Below are 22,350 nucleotides of genomic sequence, written 5' to 3' on the forward strand. Positions count from 1 at the left end.
AAGTCTCTTCCAGAGAGTATGGTGTGGCCTTGTTTTTCAAGATAAACTAGGGAAAATGGTGCCTTGTTATGCAAGGTCTTTTCATGTTAGGTAAGGTCTGTTTAGCATTTATACGGTACCTTAAAACGAGACTAGAGTAATTTTATAAAAACTCAAGAGTTCAGGGTGTTGAATAAAAGACCCATCACAACATGCCAGTTTCCAGCCTCTGCCTAGAAATATACATGGTTGGTGACGCACTGCCTTTACTCTACTTAAAATGCAGAGCAGAACGGATGCATCCTTGGTGCCCGTTCTCCAAAGAACATCATTTGCTCTCCAAGAGATCACAGGCAGTGGGTAATGCTTCCGAAGACCAACCATCTCATAAGTCGATCCTTTTGGCAGCATCGCTAGCCCAAGGAGAGGTGATAGAGGTGAAAGGGGAAAGCGGCTAAATATACAAATCCCAAGGACTAGCATTTTACGGAAGAATTGTTTTAATTTTGGCGTCCTAAGGTGGGAATACAAAGCTACTGGGGTTCTTATGAAGGAAATAACGAAAACCTTGGCCGTTATTTTCTTACCAGAGCACACCAAAGATGAAAATGTGAGAAAAATCGCTGAAACAAAACCATTCTTGGAAAAGGGGGTGGAAAGCGCAATTTCTCAGCTTCTGAACCCACAGAAATTAGGATTCAATAGATTTTTGGAAAGTGTGCGCACCCGAGTGGAATGTTCACTTCGAATTTCCTCAATTATAATACTGATTCAAGGGGGAATTACTTGAAATCCCTCTTCTCGATATTGGTCTAAACATAAGACAAGAAATTTAGAATTTACGTGGGCTTTGTTGATGTCTTTTAGGTCTAGGACGCCAGCAACAGAACGCAGGCATTAATGCCCGCCCTTTGCTGTACACAGAAGGAGACGGGCGGGCGATCAGGGGGAGTCTTGCGCGCGCACCGGCACCACGGAGGCAAGCCCGGGCCTGAGCCTGGAAAGCTCGGGGAGCCAGCGGTGCGGCCGGAGCCCAGCTATTTCGGAGGGGAGACCCGGAGGCCTAGGCCGGCTTTGGTAGGGCTTACGGAGTCCGGCCCACAGCAGACTACGTGGAGTCGCCTTCAGCGGTCCGACTGCCTTAGCAGATCAGCAAGACGGCCCCGAGCTCCGGGTGCGGCCAGCGGAGTTGGGTCCTCAGCCGCCTGCGGGAATTTTTCCCCCTTCCTCCAAGGGGCGAGGCGGTCGGTCTGGAGCGCCACTTTAAAGGCTCATCAATCTTAATCTAGGTTGCTCAAGTAATTATGCCCGAATCTCTTGTACGATTACAAGTGGATTTGGGTTTCTATTCCCCAGGCCCTCCTTTGTGTTTATTGGAGGGTCCGCGCTGGCCGGCGCCTCCAGCCCCTAGGGCCTTCCACGGATCCCCCGCGCCCTCCCGCGGGTTCGAAACGCTCCCTTAACCCTTGCGCCACCGCAGCGCTGCACCCAGCGCGGGTTTCCTCGTTTCTTCTCCGAAATGTTCGTTGTATTCACATCTGAAACTAAGTGCCTTAAACAACTTGGGCTTGACAAAAAACAAACAACAACAAAACAACCTAGGAAAGTTCATTCTAAACACCGACGAGCATGCTTTAGGATTTTAGAAGTCTGACATTTGGAGAAAAACAATGGCCAAAACCATTAAAACATGGAGAGCTGCTTCCTTCTCCTAAAAAGTAATTTAACATATCCAAACAATAAATTGGGAAAATTGAAAAAAAGAAAAAAAGATCATAGGAGAAGTTAACCAAGCTATACCCTGATTTACTGAAACATCATGAATTTTACGTAGACTAGCTCGGGAGCTTTTAGCTGAGCACACATTTCTAAAACAGGACTGAGTTTCCTTTTGATCGTACTCCAATCTCTTTCTATTGAGTTGAGATTTTCTGGGAGTTTATAAAAGGATTTCTTTAAGAAATACACATCATGAAATAGTCAACCTTACAACCCTCCAACCTGCCGCAAATCTCCAATTACAACTCCCAATTCCGAACGAAGATTGTTGGAGGAGCCCAGGGCCTTTTTGTTGTAGCCTCCGGGGAGCAGAGCAGCGAGAGGGCGCACATTTAATCCACTGCAGCAATAGAGAAAGGGGATTAGTTTTAATCCCCTTCGGGGAGCCTCTGGATTTTAGGGATCCTATATTAAAATGTTTACATAAAGCACAATCACAAGCCAGCATGTTTTCCATATGGTACCAAGAGATTTAGAAACCCGGGATCTTTTCCCAAACAGTGTTTTGAGGGCAGTATCCCTGGTGCCAGGAGATACTCATCTAAGGGTTGATTCATTTCTAGGCCCACCCCTCAGCATTACGGGTTTAACCTCCAGAACTTTGCTTTGTATAGTGAATTGGGAACTGACTGTAAATACATCCATTCCAATAGCTACTCTAATAATGAAAGAACAAATTACAATAATGTCCTCAGCACACACAGCACGGTAATCTTACAAAATGTAAAAGGCCTATTCCTATTGTATTGGCACATATAATTTAAAACTCTATCACAAATAATGATAATCAAAAAGCAGAAAAAAGCAAACATTTACTTCTTACATTGGCTGTGGGTCCATGAGTGCTTTTAAAGGAACCAGTGCCACCAGGCATCAGAAAGGAGCCAAGAAGAAGGAGCTTCTTTTTGAGGCCACCACAGTTTTTCCAAGCACATGGTAAATCCCACTGTGTCCAGATGTGTCAGAAATACATATGCTCATGGAGTATATTTTATTTCCAGACAGGGTTTCTTTGTGTAACAGCCCTGGCTGTCCTGGAACTTGTTTTGTAGATGCACCTGCTTCCTGGGTGTTGGGACTAAAGGCATGCACCACCACACAGCCATTGAATATATTTTAAAAGAATGCAACTGAATATATTTTAAAAGAATGCTAAATACTTGTGGGTTTGGATTGTGTTTCTAAAAAATCAGAACCCCAAGCCTAGAAATCAATGAAAACACATTAGTAGTATCTTAATATAACTTTACAGTTTACAAAAGTCTTTCCCATCTCCATTTAGGTACAGGTCATTATTCACAAAAACTGGGCTCTAGATGTCACAATGGCACCTGCAACAGAACTACTAGCTGACTGCTCACTGTAAGGGAAGAGGAGTGGAAACTCTGGGGGCCCGAGTGGCAAAGGACTAATTGTAGGATCAAGACATTGGTAAAAGATTTGCCGAATTGCGTGACTCAAGAAAGAAGACTGTTGTGCAGTGGTATCTGCTGTAAACAGGCTATTGAGGACTGGTTATTTAACAACTGTTTCAACAGCAAACTAAGGCTGTAAGGAAGCAGCATTTACCACTTCAGCCAGGAGAGGGGGTGTTTAGTGTTTCATGACCTTGCTTTTGTCTGAGCTTAGATCAAATTATTAAGCTGTCTATTGTGACATCATAGATGATGGTGTTCTGTGAGGTTTATGTTCAGCTCAAGAGCACCCTGCCTTAACTGTGACCTCCAGACCAGCTCCCGGAAACACTAAGGCCAGGTCCCACAGGTCAGAACTGCTTTTCTTTGCTCTGATGCAGGATTTAATCATGATTTAGGAGGGTCAACAGAGTCCTAGCTATCAAAAGGCAAGTATGGCAACTACATTTGCAGACAGTACAATTTACCAGTTCTAACAGCACAAAGCATATGGAATCAAAAGAAGTTGAAAGTCAATTAAAACTGGCATTGTTAGACTTAATAAGACATATATGACTGGCAATGACCTTATTTAGGGCATGTATTGTTGCAGTGTACATTGGAATCAGCTGATATTTCTCTCTCTCTCTCTCTTTAAAATTTATTTATTTTCTGAGACACGGTTTCTCTGTGTAGCCCTGGCTATCCTGGAACTCATTCTTGTACATCAGCTGGCCTTGAACTCAGAGATAAGCCTGGCTCTGCCTCCTGAGTGCTGAGATTAAGGGCATGCGACACCACTGCCCAGCTAATATTTCTTATACTTAGCTAATTTGAAAGCCGTTGTATTTAGGATGATTAAAAAAATTAAGACTAAAATATGAACAGGGAGTAAATATTTAAAGTTGATTCTGTAATGATGTGACAAAATTTCTGAGGAAATTGTGTGGCTAACAGAATGTGGCCAAAACACTGACCACAATCACTACTTTATGGAATCTTCTTTATTTTTAAGTACGTTACTAGGAAAACTAGGGGGGGCGGGAATCGAAGAAAAAAAATTAAAGGTCTTTAATTTCAAAACAAATTTAGAAGCATATGGGGTAGTGCACTTCAATTTTAGCAATATTTTCTCCCAGAACCCTCCTTAAACAGTGCCCCAAACAGTCCCATGGGTATATAAGCCTGTACCCAGAAAATGGCCTTTGATGCTCCTTGGTGACTTCTTGAGTTCCCTTTGTTTTAAACATTGAGATTTACAATAACAGATCATCCTCACATTTCCCGTTTCCTGAGATGACTATTTGATGCTTAAGAGCACATATTAATCTCTGAAGTCCTTAGTAAACCTATCTCTGGAAAGAGTCAATTTACCACAGTCTGTATATGTGAGAAAAATGAGAGACCTCTTTCATAACAAGCAACTCAACACTGCACTTTAGCATAATGTTTGCTCAGCATGGCAGAGAACCTACTTACTACTAACATTATCTAAAGCTACAACTTATTTAATGAATAATCTTAGGCACTAAGAGACAATCTAGTAGACCCTAACTTTATCCTCTCATTTATATTCCCCAATTCATTTGTAGAACAAGTAATTCTTTGTCTTAATATATGTATAAAACTATGTATTTTATGTTAATAATATAATAAATAAATATATAGTATTTCTGCAGGGATTATCATGGATTTTAGAAAGAAAGACTTTAGAAAGCACATAGTACAGATAAAGTGGCACTGAGATGTCCTAAACAAAAACCTTACTGAAAAGCACTGATCATTTTTGGGTTCTTATGATAATCTGCTCTCCCAGGTGAGCTGGATGAGATTTGTGTTTCCAGTTATATTACATTTAGTTCAACATATGGGATACATCTTTCATCTTCTGGAATTATGACTCTTTTATGGCATCAGGATGTCATTTTGTATCTGAGAAGAGTAAATTCCTACTAGACTAGATGTGTGAATAAACCAGAGAACATGATTTAGATCTATATGAGCAGGAGGCTTAGGACCCTAAACTCTAGGTTGGGCTCATGCTAGCCAGCCTTCGTAGTCCTAGGGCTCCTGGCACGTTTTCATTGCAGCTCTCCTAAGATATTGAACATGTTGTTGATTTGTTCCTCCAGTTCACATCAGCAGCCTGAAGAACTCATTCACAGAGTGCACTCTTCATTTATGGAACAGAATACAGAAAATGATACATACCACTGTGTCATTTATATGTAACAGTAAAAGTCACTTAAAATCAAGATAATATTTTTGTTTTATTCCAAATTGTTGCTTAAAATTCACTCTCTCTTATGAGTGAATCCTGGAGAAAATAAAAATTAAAAAAAAAACCACTAAAATCCAATGGCAATTACACTTAATTATTCTAGTTATACCCCATATATATTATTTATCAAAATGGCATAATTTTATAACTGCCACATTTTTCTTAGCATACAATTTGTTCTGTCTTCGGAAATTAGATGCAGAGGCATTTAACTCAGCATCCATTCATTCATGCAATCAACAAAAAGTAATGACTGTGTTGTGTTCTTTTGGGAACTAAAGGGAATACGGTAATGTATAAGGTATGAATTTTATTTAAAAAAAACGGACCTTTATGGGGTAAAAATATGGGGTAAAATAAAAAAAGAAATGTGTATGGGTAATTATGTCATAGAGAGAAGGGCTCAATTGAGCATTGTATAAAGCACAGCACATGAATTAATCTTATTTATTCCTTTCAATAACTCTGTATGTCAGCTACAGATGAGAAAATGAGAATGAAGGTAGTTTAGAAAGGTCCTTCAACTAGTCCACATCAGAGGTAGGATTTATACATGATGCTAAAGTTGGGTCATATATCCTTATGTGTACTGCCTTCTACCAAAGAAGAGGAAGAGAAGAACCCTATTGACATTCCTTGAAGTGTAACAATTTTCACTAGGGTGGTGGTAGCTGGCATGGGATTTGCAGAAATGGCAATTCCAAGAGCTGTGATGTATGGGTATGACAGATAGATAATGTAATGGAAAATATTATGGACGGACACACAGCTGCTATTGCATGGCTGGAGAGCAGGATGAGAAAAGAGAAGCAGTGGGAGAGGACACTGAGAAAGGACACACAGCTTTGAGTATCAGATCTGCTTAGAGTATGGCAGTAGAGATCAGATGCTGCAGTGTACAGCAGTGGTTTGGATCTTTTTTGTGGGAGGGTACATACACCCCTTTGAGAAGACTAGTAAATACAAGGCCTCTTCTTAGGAAAGGCCATCTTTCGCAACAGTGGTTCTCACCCTTCCTAATGCTGCGACCCTTTAATATAGTTCTTCATGTTGTGGTGACCCCTTGCCATAAAATTACTGTCATTGCTAATTCATAACTGTAATTTTGCTACTGTGATGATTTGTGATGTAAATATCTGATATGCAGCGTATCTGGTATGTGACTCCAAAAAAGGTCATGACCCATATGTTGAGAACTGCTGCTCTACAAGCATCCATTCTGGTTTACAATATTTATATTTTGGAGAAAAATTAAAGGTTGCACTTGTCTTGATGTCTTCCTCTAGCTGAAGGCTTTCTGTACCCAACTTGTCCTCATTTCCTTTTGTCCATTTTCTTGGATTTGGAAGTTGGCTGCTCTCTCTGCTTGTGTGCTTGGTGTCACCCTCCCCTGACACCTCAGCTGCTGTCTTATCTGTGCCCTCTCCAGGCTTGCCGAGGTTAAAGAGTTTCTGTCTCCTGTTCAGTTCTTTGGCTACACTCCCACCTGGCCTGTTGCCAGCGTGTTTGGGAAATGTCCTATGGTTAATAAAAATGCAAGTTCTCAGAGTAAAGAAACAAAATTGTAACCTTTTGATTTTACTAGAATCTTTCAGACACACTTTCCTAGGAGATTGCTTGTGCTTGTGGTTTTAAAATTCCTGTGTTCCAAGGAACATCAGGTTGAAATTGCTGAAGTAGGGCCTTGACGCCCATGGCACAGGACTGTCCTGCTGTCTTCTGGCTAGGCCTCTGCAGTGCTGCTGACAGCTCTCTTCACTGGCCGGAAGCCTGCTGTTCCTTGGAGCTCTGCAGCTGGTCTGAGGCTCTCTGCTCTCTATATTATCCATTTCCTTAGTGACGTTGGTGATCTAAATTGTGAACTCCAAGCCTAACTCTGCTTTCTAACTTTAGATCATTTTTTTAAATCTTGTAAATCCAGCAGTCCTAGCCCAACAATCAGGTCCTGGAGAGCAGGGATTCTATCATGTATCTTTTTATTCCATGTATCACCATGGCTTACATTTAAGAAATAATATATCCAACTAGAATAAAGTTGGAGTCAGGATCTGAAAATGGTTGCTAAGGGCCCACATGCCCTCCCAGCTCTTGCCTTTACTAAAGTGTAGTCTGGGTATCTCCTATTTGTAAACTGTTCTCTCTTTTTAAAGTAATTACATATTTTTTTTCTTTGTGAGTGAGTGTGTGTGTGTGTGTGTGTGTGTGTGTGTGTGTGTGTGTGTATCCCCACGGTACACATGTGGAGGACAGAGGACAGGTTGTCAAGAATTGGTTCTTGTCTTTCATGATGTGGGTTTTGGAGACTGAACTCAGACTGTCAGGACTGGTGGCAAAGATCTTAGTTCACTGAGCTATCTTGCTCGACCTCTTCTTCTTCTTCTCCTTCTCCTTCTCCTTCTTCTTCTTCTTCTTCTTTTTTAAATCTACTTTACAATAAAGATGGCAATAATCCACTTAATTGATTTGTTAACTAATTGAAAGGTTCAAAAAACACAGAGCTATGAGGAAATTAAAAAGGTGCCTGGAAAAAGAAAAGTAGATTTATGTTTTGGCTCCCAGTCTCTCAGGCTGTGATGGTGGGTCAGTGTTCCCACTGCTGTGACATAACTTTTAAAATTCAGTATGCATTCTAAGTAACAGACTGGCACTTCTCAGCCTGTAATACTGTCTCCTCTTAGTAAATATTAATTCTGTCTCCCATCCACATTTACACTTATCTACATTACTCCTTCTCCTCAGAAAATATTGTTTGGTAAGTGGAGACCTTCTTATCCAATTTTATTTTAATTGTAGTGTTTATTTTCTTTATTTATTTTATATTCTGACTCCATCGTCCCCTCCCTCCTCCCCCTCACACCTCCCCTCTGTCCTACCCGCATCCACCCTCCATTTCTATTCAGAAAAGGGCAAATCCAAATTTAGATACAGAATTTATCTGTTAGCTTTTCAGTTTCTCTTTGAATTCCTGATTCACATATAAGCTGAACTGGAGAAGCACTTTGGCTGTTTCAAGCTGGTTGGTAAGCTAGTAATGTAAAAAGAAAGAAAAGCACAACTTTGGAATAAAAAAGAATTAAAAAATACTTCAATCACTATAGAATTTTGTCTGAAAAAATTTTAAACAACAATTTAGACAGCAAATTCAAAATATCCTCTCTTTTACAGTTTAAAAAAGTCTAGATCTGTTTTTTTTCTATTTATAAATCAATTAATCTTTATTAATTAAAAAAAATTATGCACATATGTGTGTCTATGTGAATGTATGCAATGTTCATGTGGGTACCTGGGGAGGCCATTAGAGAGTGTTAGGTCCCATGGGGCTGAAGTTAACAGGCCACTGTGAGAAACCTAATGTGGTTGTTGGGAACCAAACTCAGGTTCTCTGGGGTTCAGCAAGACTCTTAACCTCTGAGCATGTCCGAATTCCTGAGTTTTGTCACAGTACTATCTGACCAACAGAGTATATTCTGCTGGAGTGTTTGAAATCTGCTTGCCATAGAAATTCTTGTTCTCTAGGCTAAGTGACTTTCTATGGCCATGGACTTTCTATAGGTTCCAGCTTCTGTATGCAGCATTATGCTCTGGGAATAAAAACAGCTCAAAGTACCATCAGCTTGCAAAAGACTGTTCATCCTTTGTACTTCACTATTCTAATAGGGGAAAGTACTCTTTCACCTAAGCTTTGCAACACGGCTAATGTCTCTCAAAGAGAATACCAGGGCACTTCTTAAATGCAGATCAACCCTCCTCCTTTGTTTCGAGATGCTAGTGTGAATAGTCTGTTCACTGGAAAGCAATTCTTTTATCTCACATTCTCCTCCAAGTGTATCAAACAAACAAAAAATCATGTACTTCAATTAGGTAATTAATACCTTCATTTATGCTCACTCTAAAACCTGTAATGTGTGATAGCTTGGTGCCCCATATACAGAGAGCCACGGTCAATCAATAAGTTAAGTGATTATTGCCCTATTTTTCAGATTAGTGGTGTGATGATAAATTCTTAGAAATTCAACATACAGAGAAAGAAGTTTCTACCAAAACAATGTATTAGGAAGAAAAGTTCTTACTATTGGGGTTTATGAAACACTTGACCAAAGGGTGGCTTATTCTTAAAATAAAAGGTACGTGAGAGTTTTGTGTATGATTTGAAGCATAACTAATGCATAATGGACACAGTTAAATTGTGTTCTGTTCTGTTATTACAGTTTAAAATTTATAGTCAGGTCAGCAGGACTGTTATTGCTATGAAGAGTAGTTGAAATATGTTTTATGGACTAGAGACATGGTTGAAGAGGACATATACTTTTGGAAACATAGGACTGTAGCTACAATATAATGCCTGAAGGTCTACACTGGCTTGCTGACTTTCTGAGAACAATGACAAGTATCAAAGAACACTAGGTATTAAAAAAATTAGTTATAAAGTTAAATATTTTAGCTTTTGAAAGAAATAGGCATGTGAATGTTATCTCTAAGGGACTGGTGAATTGTTTGAAGCTGAATGTGAAGCCTCTGAGTATGCTATTTATGACTGGCAAAGCAACTTCCTAATTCAAAGAGAAAGAAAAAAAGACTTAGGAAGTCTTGTAAGGCTTTCCCAACATCAAATAGCTTTTACTAAACAACGTTTTGATGAGTTAAGTGTGAGTGAGTCAGGAACATATGGATTAAATTTCCCTTGAAATACACATGCCTTTCAGAATGGGGCAGGGGTGGGGGGGTCCTGAGTTAAATATACTTTAGAGAATCCAGAATGTCTAAGAGACATCTTTCTCTGAATACAAATTTGGTAAATTAATTCTAGTTAGAATCTACAACAAAAATTACATAAAAATACACGTGGAGAATCTTAAATATATATGTGCTGGTGAGACCGGCAAGTGCATTCTGTTCACCATGCTAGAACTGCATAGCATGGCAGGGGCGGGCCTGGGCAGGCGTGGCCTGGACAGAGGGACCTGCACTCAAGTGTGGAACAACAGAGTCTTCTTTTCTTTATACTTACCAGGTTCCACCCAAAGTCAAATAAATCTGTGCTTCTGACACTTCAACTTGTTTTAAACTCCTGGGTTGTAGCACCATGCCATTTTCTTGATTTTAGTTTCCTAGTCTTAGGTCCTCACTCACTTAGGTCCAGTGGCAGTCAGGAACACTAACTAACACAGAGCTTGTTTCTAGAGAAAGGAGGGAGGGAGGCTCTGGGACCCAGCACAAATCCTACTAGGTTCCTTTTTATTTTTCTATCTTTCTCATTCTTTATTCACAGAATTCATGTTTCCTGAATTTCAGTTCAGGAAGGGTGTGTGTACAAGCACTTGTATAAAGGATTATAAGCCTCTTACTTTGAAAAAAAAAATCCACATTAAGAAGTCCAGCTTACATTGTAATATCCATGTCCCAACTCTGCTATTTAAAAAATAATTACTGTTCTTTCAAAATGTATTTAAAGTAACATTCTACTATGTTGGTTATAGAACACACTTTCTATGCAATAAAGAGACCTTTCTTAATTGAGAGCAGCATTGCTGTTTTGACCTTATAAATGAGAACCCTCAGAGATATTTAGTTAATAAAGACATAATCAGCAGAAGTCAGAATGGAGAGAAGGTGAGTTTCCCTACCTCCTGCCCAGGAAGCAGGTAGTTGACTGAAGATCTTCACCTAACCTTCTGCTCCTGTAGATCCAAATCCTCAGTCTCATCCCCAGCTCATCCCCACAAAAAGCAGAACACCTTTCCTCTCTGCCCCCATCTCCAAATGATCACAAACATTCTCTCCTCCAACCTTCCTTACCCAACTCATCTCATTACCTCAGCCTCCAACTCAAAGCCATTCCCTGTGAGCACACCAGCCGAGCAGGCTAGGACCAGGTAATCTAACTAAAGACCTTCACCTCTCTCTCTGTAGCAGAGCACCTTCTGTGCTCTCCTTTTCCTCTCTGACCCCATCCTCAATGGATCACAAAGATCTTCTACAACTTCCCTTCTCCCAACTCATCCCATTACCCAGCCTCCAATATTAGTAGGCATTCTCTGGGAACACTCCAGCTGATCAGATCAGGGGAAAAGGCAAGCTAATTTAAGACCTTTACCAGTTAAGACCCCTATAGCCTATCCTCATTCCTAAGTGTCAGGTCCCAATACTCAGAAACACATTTTACCTGGAACTCCCAGTGGTCACACCTAACAAGTCCACAGAAAATTTCCTACTAAGCATCACACAGCCATCACATTCTCCTAAAATCCAGAGAGAAAACATAAACCACGGAATAAAATACCCACCCAATAAAGACAAAACCAGAAATTAGAACCTAGACCTATAATCACCCCAATCCCAGATGACTAGACACAGAATAAAAACATAATAACAGCCAGGATAATACATCTCCATCAGAGTGCAGAAACGCTACTACAGCAGGCCCCGAAAATTCCAATACAGCTGAAGTCCAAGAAAAACACCCTAAAATAGTCTGTATGAAGATGATAGAGGTCCTTAAAGAGGAGGTGAATAAATCCCTTAAAGAAATCCAGAAAAACGCAAACTGGGAAGAAATGGATAAATCCTTTATGGAAATCCAGGAAAACACAGTGTAAGGAAATGAGTAAAACTGTGTGAGACCTGAAAATGAAAGTAGAATCATCAAAGAAAACCCAAACTGAGGAAATTCTAGAAATGAGAAATTTATAAATTCCAACAGGAACTTCAAAGGCAAACTTCACCAACAGAATAGAAGAGATGGAAGAGAGAATCTCGGGCATTGAAGACATGCTAGAAGAAACAGACACATTGGTCAAAGAACATGTTAAATCTAAAATATTATTGACATAAAACATCCAATAAATCTGGGACAGACACTATGAAAAGACCAAACCTAAGAATATAAGGAATAAAAGAAGGAGAAAATTCCCAGTTCAAAGCCCTAGAAAATATTTTTAACAAAATCATAGGAGAAAAATTTCCTAACTTTAAGAAGGACATGCCTATAAAGGTATCAGAAGCTTACAGAACACCAAATAGATTGGACCAGAAGAGAGAATTCCCCTGGCACATAATAATCAACATACTAAACACACAGAACAAAGAGTATTGAAAGCTGCAAGGGAAACAGGTCAAGTAACAAATGGAGGCAGATCTAGGAGAACTACACCTGACTTCTCAGTAGAGACTTAAAAGCCAGAAGGGCTTGTGCTGAAAAGCCAGAAAGTTCTGTGCTGCAGACTCTTAAGAGACCAACAGATGCCAGACAAGACTACTAAACCCAGCAAAACTTTCAGTCACCATAGATGGAGAAAATAAGATATTCCACAATAAAGCCAAATTTAAACCACATTCATAAATCCAGCTATAAAGAAGGTGTTGCAAAGGAAACTCCAACCTAAGGAGGTTAACTACAATTATGAAAATGCAGGGAACAAACAATCTCAGACTAGCAGAGTCAAAAAAATGGAAACACCCCCTCCCCACCAACAAGAAAATAATCATTAGTCATATTTCTCAATATCAATGGTCTCAATTTCCCAATAAAAAGACACAGACAGAATGGATGTGGAAACAGGCTCTATCCTCTGCTGCATCCAAGAAACACACCTCAACATCAAGGATAGACATTACCCCAGATTAAGGGCTGGGAAAAGGTATTCCAAGCAAATGGAACAAAGAAGCAAGCTCGTGTAGAGATTTCAATATCATACAAAATAGACTTCAAACCCAAACTAATCAGGAGATATAGAGAAATACACTATATACTCATTAAAGGAAAACTCGCCCAAGATGACATTTCAATTCTTAACATCTATGCCATAAACACAAGGGCAACTAAGTTTGTAAAAGAAACACTACTAGCTTTAATCACACATTGACCCTCACACACTTATAGTGGGAGACTTCAATAGCTCACTATCACCAATAGACAGGTCATCTAGACAAAAAATAAATGGGGAAATACTGGAACTAACAGACTTTATAAACTAAATGGACCTAACAGATATTTACAGAACATTTTACGCACACATGAAAGAATATTCCTTTTTCTCAGCACCCCATGGAGACTTTCTTGAAGAGTGACCACATACAAAGCAAGTCTCTTCTATTTCTGGTTGTGAGCCTAGCCTTTAATGGCTGAGCCATCTCTCCAGCCCAAGCAAGTCTCAACAGATACAAGAAAATTTGAAATAACTCCCTGTATCCTATTAGACGACCATGGATTAAGTCTAGATATTAACAACAGAAACAATAGAAAGCTTAGAAAGTCATGGAAACTGAACAATTTTCAACTTATTAAAAAAGTAAGTCAAGAAAAAAATTTCTGTAATTAAATGAAATGAATGTACAACATGCCCAAACTTATGGAACACAATGAAGGCAGTTCTAAGAGGCAAGTTCATAGCACTAAGTGCCTGCATAAAAACACTGGGGAGATCTGATACTACCAACTTAACAGAAAACCTGAAAGCTAGAACAAAAAGAAGAAATCATACCCTAAAGGAGTAGATGGCAAGAAATAATCAAACTCAGGGCCAAACAACCAAATAGGAACAAAGAATAAAAAAAAAAAAAAAAAAAAAATCAATGAATGGTTGTTTGAGGAAATCAATAAAATAGATAAACTCTTACCTAATTAGCTAGAAGGCAAAGAGAGAAGACACAAATGAACAAAAAGATGAGAATAGATCTATCTCAAGATCCAGCTATACCACTTGGTCATATACCCAAAGGAAGCTTCATCTTACCACAAGGACACTGGCTCAAACATGTTTACCGCTACACTATTCAAAGTAGCTAGAAGTTAGAAACAACTTAGATGTCCCTCAGTAGAAGAATGAATCAAGAAATGTGTTATATTTACATAATGGAATATTACTAAGCTGTTAAAAAATGACAGCATTCAGCCCACACCGGCCAGAAGAACAGTTTGGTGCATTGCCCAATCATTATTAGAGAGGCTTATCCAGCAACTGATCAGAACACATGCAGAGACCCACAGCCAAATATTAGGTGGAGCTCAGGAAAGCTTGCATAAGTTGGGGAGGAAGAATTGTAGCAGTAAGAGGGGTCAAGGACACCATGTAAACATGGCTCACAGAATCAACAAAGCAGGGTCCGTAGGGGCCCACAGAGCCTGAAGTGACAATTAGGACCCTGCATGGGACTGTGCTAGGTACTCTGCATATATGTTATGGTTGTATAGCTTGGTGTTCTTATGGGAATCCTAACAGTGGGAATGGGGGAATTATCTCTGACTCTTTTGCCTGCTCTTGGGACTCCTTTCCTCCTGTTGGGTTGCCTTGTCCAGCCTTTATAGAGAGTTTGTGCCTAGTCTTTTTTTTTTTTTTAGCTGAGGATCGAACCCAGGGCCTCACACTTGCTAGGCAAGCGCTTTACCACTGAGCTAAATCCCCAACCTGTGCCTAGTCTTACTGTAACTTGTTATGCCGTTTTTGGTTGATATCCCTGGGAGGCCTGTCCTTTTCTGAAGGGAAACAGGATGAGTGGATCTGAGGGAGAGGGAAGGGAGGGATTGAGAGGAGTAGAGGGAGGGGAAACTGTAATCAGGATGTAATGTACTATGAAGAATGAATTTTTAAAAATTAAAGAATAAAATGGTCATAAATTACTGAAGAGAAAAAGGATTATCAAGACATTTTCAGGCAAATGGGCAGAACTAGAAAAAAAAATCATCCTGAGTGGGGTAACCCAGATCCAGAAAGATAAATGTAGTATGTATTTGCTTTTATATGGATATGAACTGCTAAATAAGTGATAACCAAGTTACAATCCATAGACCAAGAGAGGTTAGAAAAAGAGGAACGAACAAGGGGGAGGCACATGGATCTCCCTGGGACAGGAAAATAGAACAGATTTTTATGGGGTTAGTGGGGGTTGTGGTGGGGGCAGGAACAAGAGGATCAGGTAGGGAGGGGCAGGGAAGATGGGTTGAGGGAGGGAATGCAGGGAAAGACAGCTAGAATTGAGGGTCATTTGAGGGGTGGTATGGAAATCTAGTGCAGTGGAAACCTAAAATCCTAAAGAAGTCTACAAATAATGGAGACAAAGCCTCAACTGGTCATCTCTTGTCACCAAACAAAGCTTTTAATATAGGGACTGCATTATATCCAATTGAGTAGTTGGCCAAAGTGGTCCATGGGAATCCCTAAACAGCCCAGGATGTTGTCAAGACAGTAGGTTGCTTTCCACAAACTGACAGCAAGGCCTCATTGCTGAAGACAACACCCACACAACTCATTGAACATGGAGAGGTTGAGCTGGTGCCTACATAGAAGCTTCAGTACTACATTCTACATGTATTTGGTATGGGAAGGTACTTTATAGGCTACCAAAAGAGAAATATTACCAACAATCCAGCCACAAAGCTTTAGTCTATAATCAGTCCTGACTGAAAAATATGCTAGGGCAATAGTGGCACAAAGCATGTGGGAATAACCAACCATTATCTGATTTGACTTAAGGCCCACTCCATGAGATGGAACCCATACCAGCACTGCTTATGTGGCCATGAACCAGAGAATTGATAGTCTAGGGACCTAGGATAAACCCAAATAGTCTAGGGACCTAGGATAAACCAAAATACTACTGGTGTGTGTGTGTGTGTGTGTGTGTGTGTGTGTGTGTGTGTGTGTGTGTGTGTGTGTGTATGCACAATAAAATAACTGCTAATGATATTCTGCTATAGTCATAGATCAGTGGATCATAAGGATTCAGCCATCATCAGAGGAGGTTTCTCCTGAAGCAAATGGGAACAAATACAAAGACCCATAGCCAGATATTACAGAGAGAAAAATGGAGAGGGAGAGAGAGAGAGAAAGGAGGAAGAAAAAGAGGGAGGTATGAAGGGAGAGATACCTTGGAACACACAGCTCTAAATGGGATGTCTTCATAAACTTCCTCCTCTCAGTGCTCAGGGAACTCCACAGAAGAGGCAGGAAGAATGTAAAAACCAGAGGGGATAGAGGACATCAGGAGAAGAAGAACCTCTGAATCAGCCAAAAAAAGCTCATATAAACTCACAGATACTGAAAGCAAGCATAGGTACTACACAGTCTTTTCCCAGATCCTCCACATATATACTACAGCTTTCAGTTTAGTATTTTTATGGGACTCCTGAGTATGTGAATGAGTGGATCTCATTCTTGTGCCTTCTCTTGGGCTTTCTTACTTCTGTTGGTTTGCTTTGTCCAACTTTGATGAGATGGTTTTGTTTTATCTTATTATATTTTATTTTGTTATCTCTTAGAAGCCCATTCCTTTCTAATGAGAGACAGAAAGGGAATGGATCCAGATGGGAGGGAGGCAGGGATGGGAGGAGTAGAGGAAGGGTAAACTGTAATCAGGATAGACTGTATGAGAAAAGAATCTATTTTTAATAAAAAGGGGAAAAAAGAAAAAAGTTTTCCTATGGAAGAGCTGAGAGATGAACTGAGTACTTCATTTTCATGAACATTATCTTAATTTCAAGCCCCATTTGTCAAAAGTCTCGGCTCTCCTATTTACTAAACTTTACCAAAGGTTCAGTAAGAGCCTTGTAAGTAAGAGAGATTTCCTCATAGTTAAAAGGAAGGCAATGCTCAGTTGCCTTTAGCCTACCGGCTATGGGTGGGTTAAGACTTCTGTTGGTCTTTTTTGTGTCGAACACACAGATTGCAAGCCCAGAGCCACTTAGAGATCTTTGGCAACAGTTAATTCTGCAGCTCTCACAGGACTGAGCCTGTATGATAATGAGTATTCAGAGATGGGTAATTCCTGGGGAGTGCTCACCAACCTAAGACAGAATGCCTGTGTGGCCTGGACCCCATGATGGGTAAGGTGACCTGCTGACATCCCATGCAACCTAAGTTAGAAGCTCTTTTTTTTTTAGTAAAAGTGGGGGGACCTGTAGGGCCCTGTCCCGTCCCCCCCCCCCCCCCCCCCCGTTTTGGGTAACTGTTGCATTGCTTGCCTACCTTGACCTTGATATCCTCCATATGCTAATTCCCTGCAAGATTCCACCCTTCTGAATGCTTAAGGGAAGCTCCTTGTCTGTGTATCCAGCATATTGGGCGTTAACAGCTTAGATGCAAGATTGTAAAACATCAGAAGCGGGGTTCGGATTTAGCTCAGTGGTAGAACACTTGCCTAGCAAGCTCAAGGCCCAGGCTTGGATCCTCAGCTCCCCCCCCCCCCCCAAAAAAACCCCAAAAACATCAGAAGCGAACTTCTGCCCTCCCGGGTTCTCCCATTGTGCTGTATTTAAGACCTACTCCCTCCTTCAATAAACAGCATTCGGCATTCAAAAAAAAAAAAAAAAAAAAAAAAAAAAAAGGAAGGCAATGCACAGCCTTTAAGGACTATGGTGTGAGAGCAAAGACAACATCTTCAGTGAGGGGTTTTATGCGGCCTCCAGGTAACAAATTGTGAAGATGAGGATTTGAAAACTGTAAATGCAATGTACAATGGCACAAGCCTTTTTTGGTGAGCATCTGGCATCAGACCATTACTAAAGAGAAAACAGAGTTACTATCTGAGGCAGATACCCCTGAAATAAGATGTGATGCTTACATACCACCTTATACACAAACAATCAGAGCAGCATCATTAAAGACTGCCTCAAGGTAAAAGAACTCAAATGTCTACCAAGCAGCAAACAGATGAAATAATGTGATCTAGGTACAACGAAACAGTCCTTACAGAAAGGACAGATATCCTCCACCATGGGCCATCCCCCCGGAGCTAAGTGAAAGAAAACAGACACAAAAGACTGCATGAGTCCACCAGAGAATGCACAGAACAGAAAATGTGGAGGCCGAAAGGAGACCAGTTGCTGTCTAAGAATTCAGGGAAGAGACAATCACACAAAGGGCAGCTAAAGAGCACAAAGCTTCATTTAGGAGATGTTGTGTAAATGTTAATATACTAGTAATTATGATTTTTATATTGCATATGCATATGTTTGTGATTTAGCTAACCAACATTTCCCAAGAAATGTCGAAAAAAATTTAAAGGACTTAAAGATTAGCCAGTAAATGGTATTTTAAATGGACTTAAAGTTGAGATGGGTTCTATCTAAGAAGAGATAAGAATGCAAAAAAATCTCCGGTGGTGCATCAAGCCTGCTTATAAACATCCAGCTGCAAAGGAGAAAACACTTGACCTTGTGAATGCTTTCTAGTCTAGCTATTCCTGACTCTCCTAACACTGGTAAGTTATCCCCTTATCCAAACTCGAAATTTAGATGAGAGAATTACTAACAGCCTAGCTTGCTTGCGAGGTCATATGTCTGATAAACTTTAAAATAAACAGAATGATAAATGTAGATATGGGCCCACACATGGTTTTTGTTGAATAAAAGAAAAAGTTTAAGTGACGTAGGGAAGGGTAGAGCCTAGATGACAAGAGTGTCCCTCCTGATTCTTCAAATGAGGCCCCATTTATAAACTTTCTCCATGTTCAGCTAGCATGCCTGCCACTCTAAACTGATGCCTGACTTTGCAAGTTAGTAAAATAAAATGCCTCACTTTTGCTACAGTGAATTTCTAGTTCTCTTATTGTGAAGTGAGAATCCTGGTTTCTCACAGAGATGTTGCAGAATAGAAAGAAAGAAATAATATTTCTGGTGAAAAAGGTTTGAGCATTAGGCTTATGGAAAACCTTCATAGATACTGGACATTAAATGGGTGATGTTAAAGCTCATTATTAAACAGCAATAGGCAAAATTATTACTACTTAGAGAACTGATAATAAAACATTATTACAGTCATTAATTCACTAGAATTCCCTAAATTTGTAATACTAAATTTTGAAAATAACAATAAAGAAACTTCAACTTGGCTTTGTAAAATGTTTCTCCTGTCACTCAGCATATGTGAGTCTCTTTGTAAAGATTTTTTTTTTTTATTTTATGTGTAGTATCTGCATAACATATGCAGTGCCTCTGGGTGCCAGAAGGGGGTGTCAGATCTCCTGGAACTGGAGTTACAGGTGGTTGTGAGTTGCCATGTGGGTGCCAAGAACCAAACTCAGGTCCTGTGCAAAAGCTGCTAGTGCTCTTAACTGCTGAGCATAACTCCAGCTCCCTTTCTTCCTTTTTTTTAAAACAAAACAAAACAAAAAGGCATTTCATTTTATGTGTATACGTGTGTAGTGGTCTGAATGAAAATGGCCCCCATAAGCTCATGGGGATTGGCACTATTAGAAAGTGTGGCCTTTTGGAGTGGGTGTGGCCCTGGTGGAGGAAGTGTTATCATTGGGGGTGGGCTTGGAGGTTTCAGATGCTCAAGCCAGGGCTCTCTCTCTTCCTGTTGCCTACTGATCTGGATGGCTCCTTCTTCAGCACCTTGTCTGCCTGCTTGCCACCATGTTTCCTGCCATGATGACATAATGGACTAAACTTCTGAACAACAAGCCAGCCCCAATCAAATGCTTTCTTTTATAAAAGTTGCTGTGGTACTGGTGTCACTTCACAGCAACAGAACATTACCTAAGACAATGTGTGCCTACACTTAAGTTTGTGAACCCCATGTTATGCAGGTACCTGAGCCAGAAGAGGATATTAGATTCCATGAAACTGGAGTTACAGATGGTTGTGAGCTACCTAATGTGGGTGCTGGGAACCAAACCCAGGTCCTCTCTGAAAGCAGAAAGTTCTTTTAAATATCTCTCCAGCCCCATGTAATAGTCTTTTTTAAAAGAAACAAAATACATTGTACCAGTGGGTTGGCATTTTATCAGTTGAATGTAATCATCCCCCTGTCTACTCACATAAATTTGAGTTAATCTTTAATTTCAGCTTATTACTTGAAATTTTGGAAGAAACAACTTGCTAAATTTCAAATAAAATAATTGCTATTTTATATTAAATTCAGTTAGCTTATACTAATTTATTTCAGTATTTCAAGTAAAAATGTAATTAGTAAGATGAAATATTTGGGCACATATGGAATCTTAGGGCTAATTCACTTTGGTGGATCACTATAAACTAAAACAGCAATTAAAGTAAATTAGATTATATGTTAATAATGTAATAATTACTTAGTTGATTGGCATACTTCTATATTAAAATCCTATTAGTTGCTACAAACACACTAAGCTGAGTGATTAGTAGTCACACACATTTAACTTGCCTCTTGAGATGAACAGCTTGGGAAGAAAGGGAACTAAAAATGAAAAAGAAAATCATGTGACATTGATGCTACAGAACTTTACGAACATTTTATTTCTATTAAAAGCAGAAAGTACCAAACAATAAAGAAAGCACGGCAAACAGCCAACATTCAAGTAAAATTGTGCTTTTTAAAAGCATTCTTTTGAAAACAAAGATTAAAAAGCCACTAGACTGGAGCTAGGCAACATGTGGACTATTAGTAAAGCTAAAGCTCCTGCTCTTGGTCATCGTGCACAGTCTCCGACCTCTCAGTACTGGTGTGCTGACTGTGATGAAGGAAAGGCCCTGTGTGCACAGTTCCAGGAGGACTGCAGTGCTGTGTCAGCTGTGTCCATCAGCAAGGCAGGGCTTCGTAAGGAGAGGACAAGGGACTCTGCCCAGAGCAGATGAAGGTTAGCTAGTTACCTGTGTAGTTTTGATGCTATGCTTCTTTATAAAATTTTTATTTCATGTGTATTGGCGTTTTGCCTGTATATATGTCTGGGTGAGGGTGTTGGGTCACCTGGAACTGGAGTTACAGAGAGTTGTGAGCTATCATGTGGATGCTAGAAATTGAACTCAAGTCCTCTGAAAGTGCAGCAAGTATCCTTAACCACTGAACCAACTCTTCAGCCCAAATACTATACTTCTTATATTAATAGTGTGTGGACATACCTCTGAGTTAAATTAAGAAGTGAAACACTGTAATTTTCACTTCTGAGCTGTAAACAGACGATGGTGACTACAGAACACTTTCCAAGAACCAAATGAACATGAGATTATATCAATACTATATACAGATCCTCAGGATCTTCTGCTTTTTCACTTGGAGCCATCTCTTGTAATGGTGAAGTTCTTTAGGCAGTACGGCACTATCAGGAAACTTAGAGTAAGTTATGGATAAGAAATACATTATTCTTCTCTCTTGCTCCTCACCACCTGCAGCAGACGAGGGAGCTGACCCTCCCCTGGCCAGCTGCAGCACTCAGGAAAGCGGGCCCTGCTCCTAGCCTGGGCAGCACAGTAGAGCTGACCCTGTTGACAGAGGTGCGGGTGGGCAGCCCTGAGTGTGTGAGAGTGGGACAGTTGGCCATACGCACCCCCTCAATCTACCATGTGGTCATGAGGGCAAGGGAAAGATGCCTTCTCCCTCTTTGTCTCTAATACCTGTGGTGGGCAAAAGAGCTGACCCTTCCTCTTACCAGCTGCAGCACTTGGGAAAGTAGACCCTGCACCTAGCCTGGGCAGCACAATAGAGCCAACCCTGGTGGTGGAGGTGTGGGTGAGCCAGCCACAAAGTCATGAGCCAGCCCATGAGTAATGAGTCCCCATTACCTATCTGCATTGTAGCAGCATGGGCAGGGGAGAGATGCCCAAACCAACCCAGCCATCAACGCCTGAGGCAGGTGGAAGAGCTGGCCCTGAGGTCATAACAGCAGCAGAGCTGTCCCTGCTGCCCCTCATCAGCTGCGGCACTCCAGAGAGTGGACCCTACAAATGGGCAACCCAGTAGAGCTGGCCCTGAGGACTTTAAAGCTGGAGAACTGGCCCCGCCCCTTGCTCTAGCCAGGGCAATGCTGGAGAGCTCACCCCGTGGCTAAGACAGGGGAGAGCTGGCCTAGGCCCAGAATCAGGGTTTTGTGTTGGCCCATTCACCCCATCTGTGATCTGCTGGAGCATGGAGGGGGGGGGGGATATCAATCCTGTGGACCCAGGGCTGCAGGATCTTCACGACTAAGGGCAGCAACGGGATGTCTAGGAAGAGTCCCATTGAGGGCCCA

At 40.6% G+C, this 22,350-nt stretch overlaps 1 protein-coding gene across 6 annotated transcripts in view; it reads right to left on the reverse strand.

Moving 5' to 3' along the window:
- Nbea (neurobeachin) overlaps window positions 1–22,350 on the reverse strand; it is a 551,973-nt gene that overhangs the window by 168,892 nt on the left and 360,731 nt on the right. For 3 of the 6 annotated variants that reach the window (XM_036189948.1, XM_036189950.1, XM_036189947.1), the window contains one exon: window positions 20,550–20,582. The exons of 2 other annotated variants lie outside the window; for them this stretch is intronic. In XM_036189948.1, coding sequence (XP_036045841.1) covers window positions 20,550–20,582 — 33 coding nt within the window. Of the gene's footprint in view, window positions 1–566; window positions 629–20,549; window positions 20,583–22,350 lie in introns of those variants that run through there. One more of the 6 variants, XM_036189953.1, reaches the window with a different exon arrangement.

Source organism: Onychomys torridus, chromosome 6 (assembly GCF_903995425.1).
Source record: "Onychomys torridus chromosome 6, mOncTor1.1, whole genome shotgun sequence".
In the NCBI taxonomy this organism is placed as follows: domain Eukaryota; kingdom Metazoa; phylum Chordata; class Mammalia; order Rodentia; family Cricetidae; genus Onychomys; species Onychomys torridus.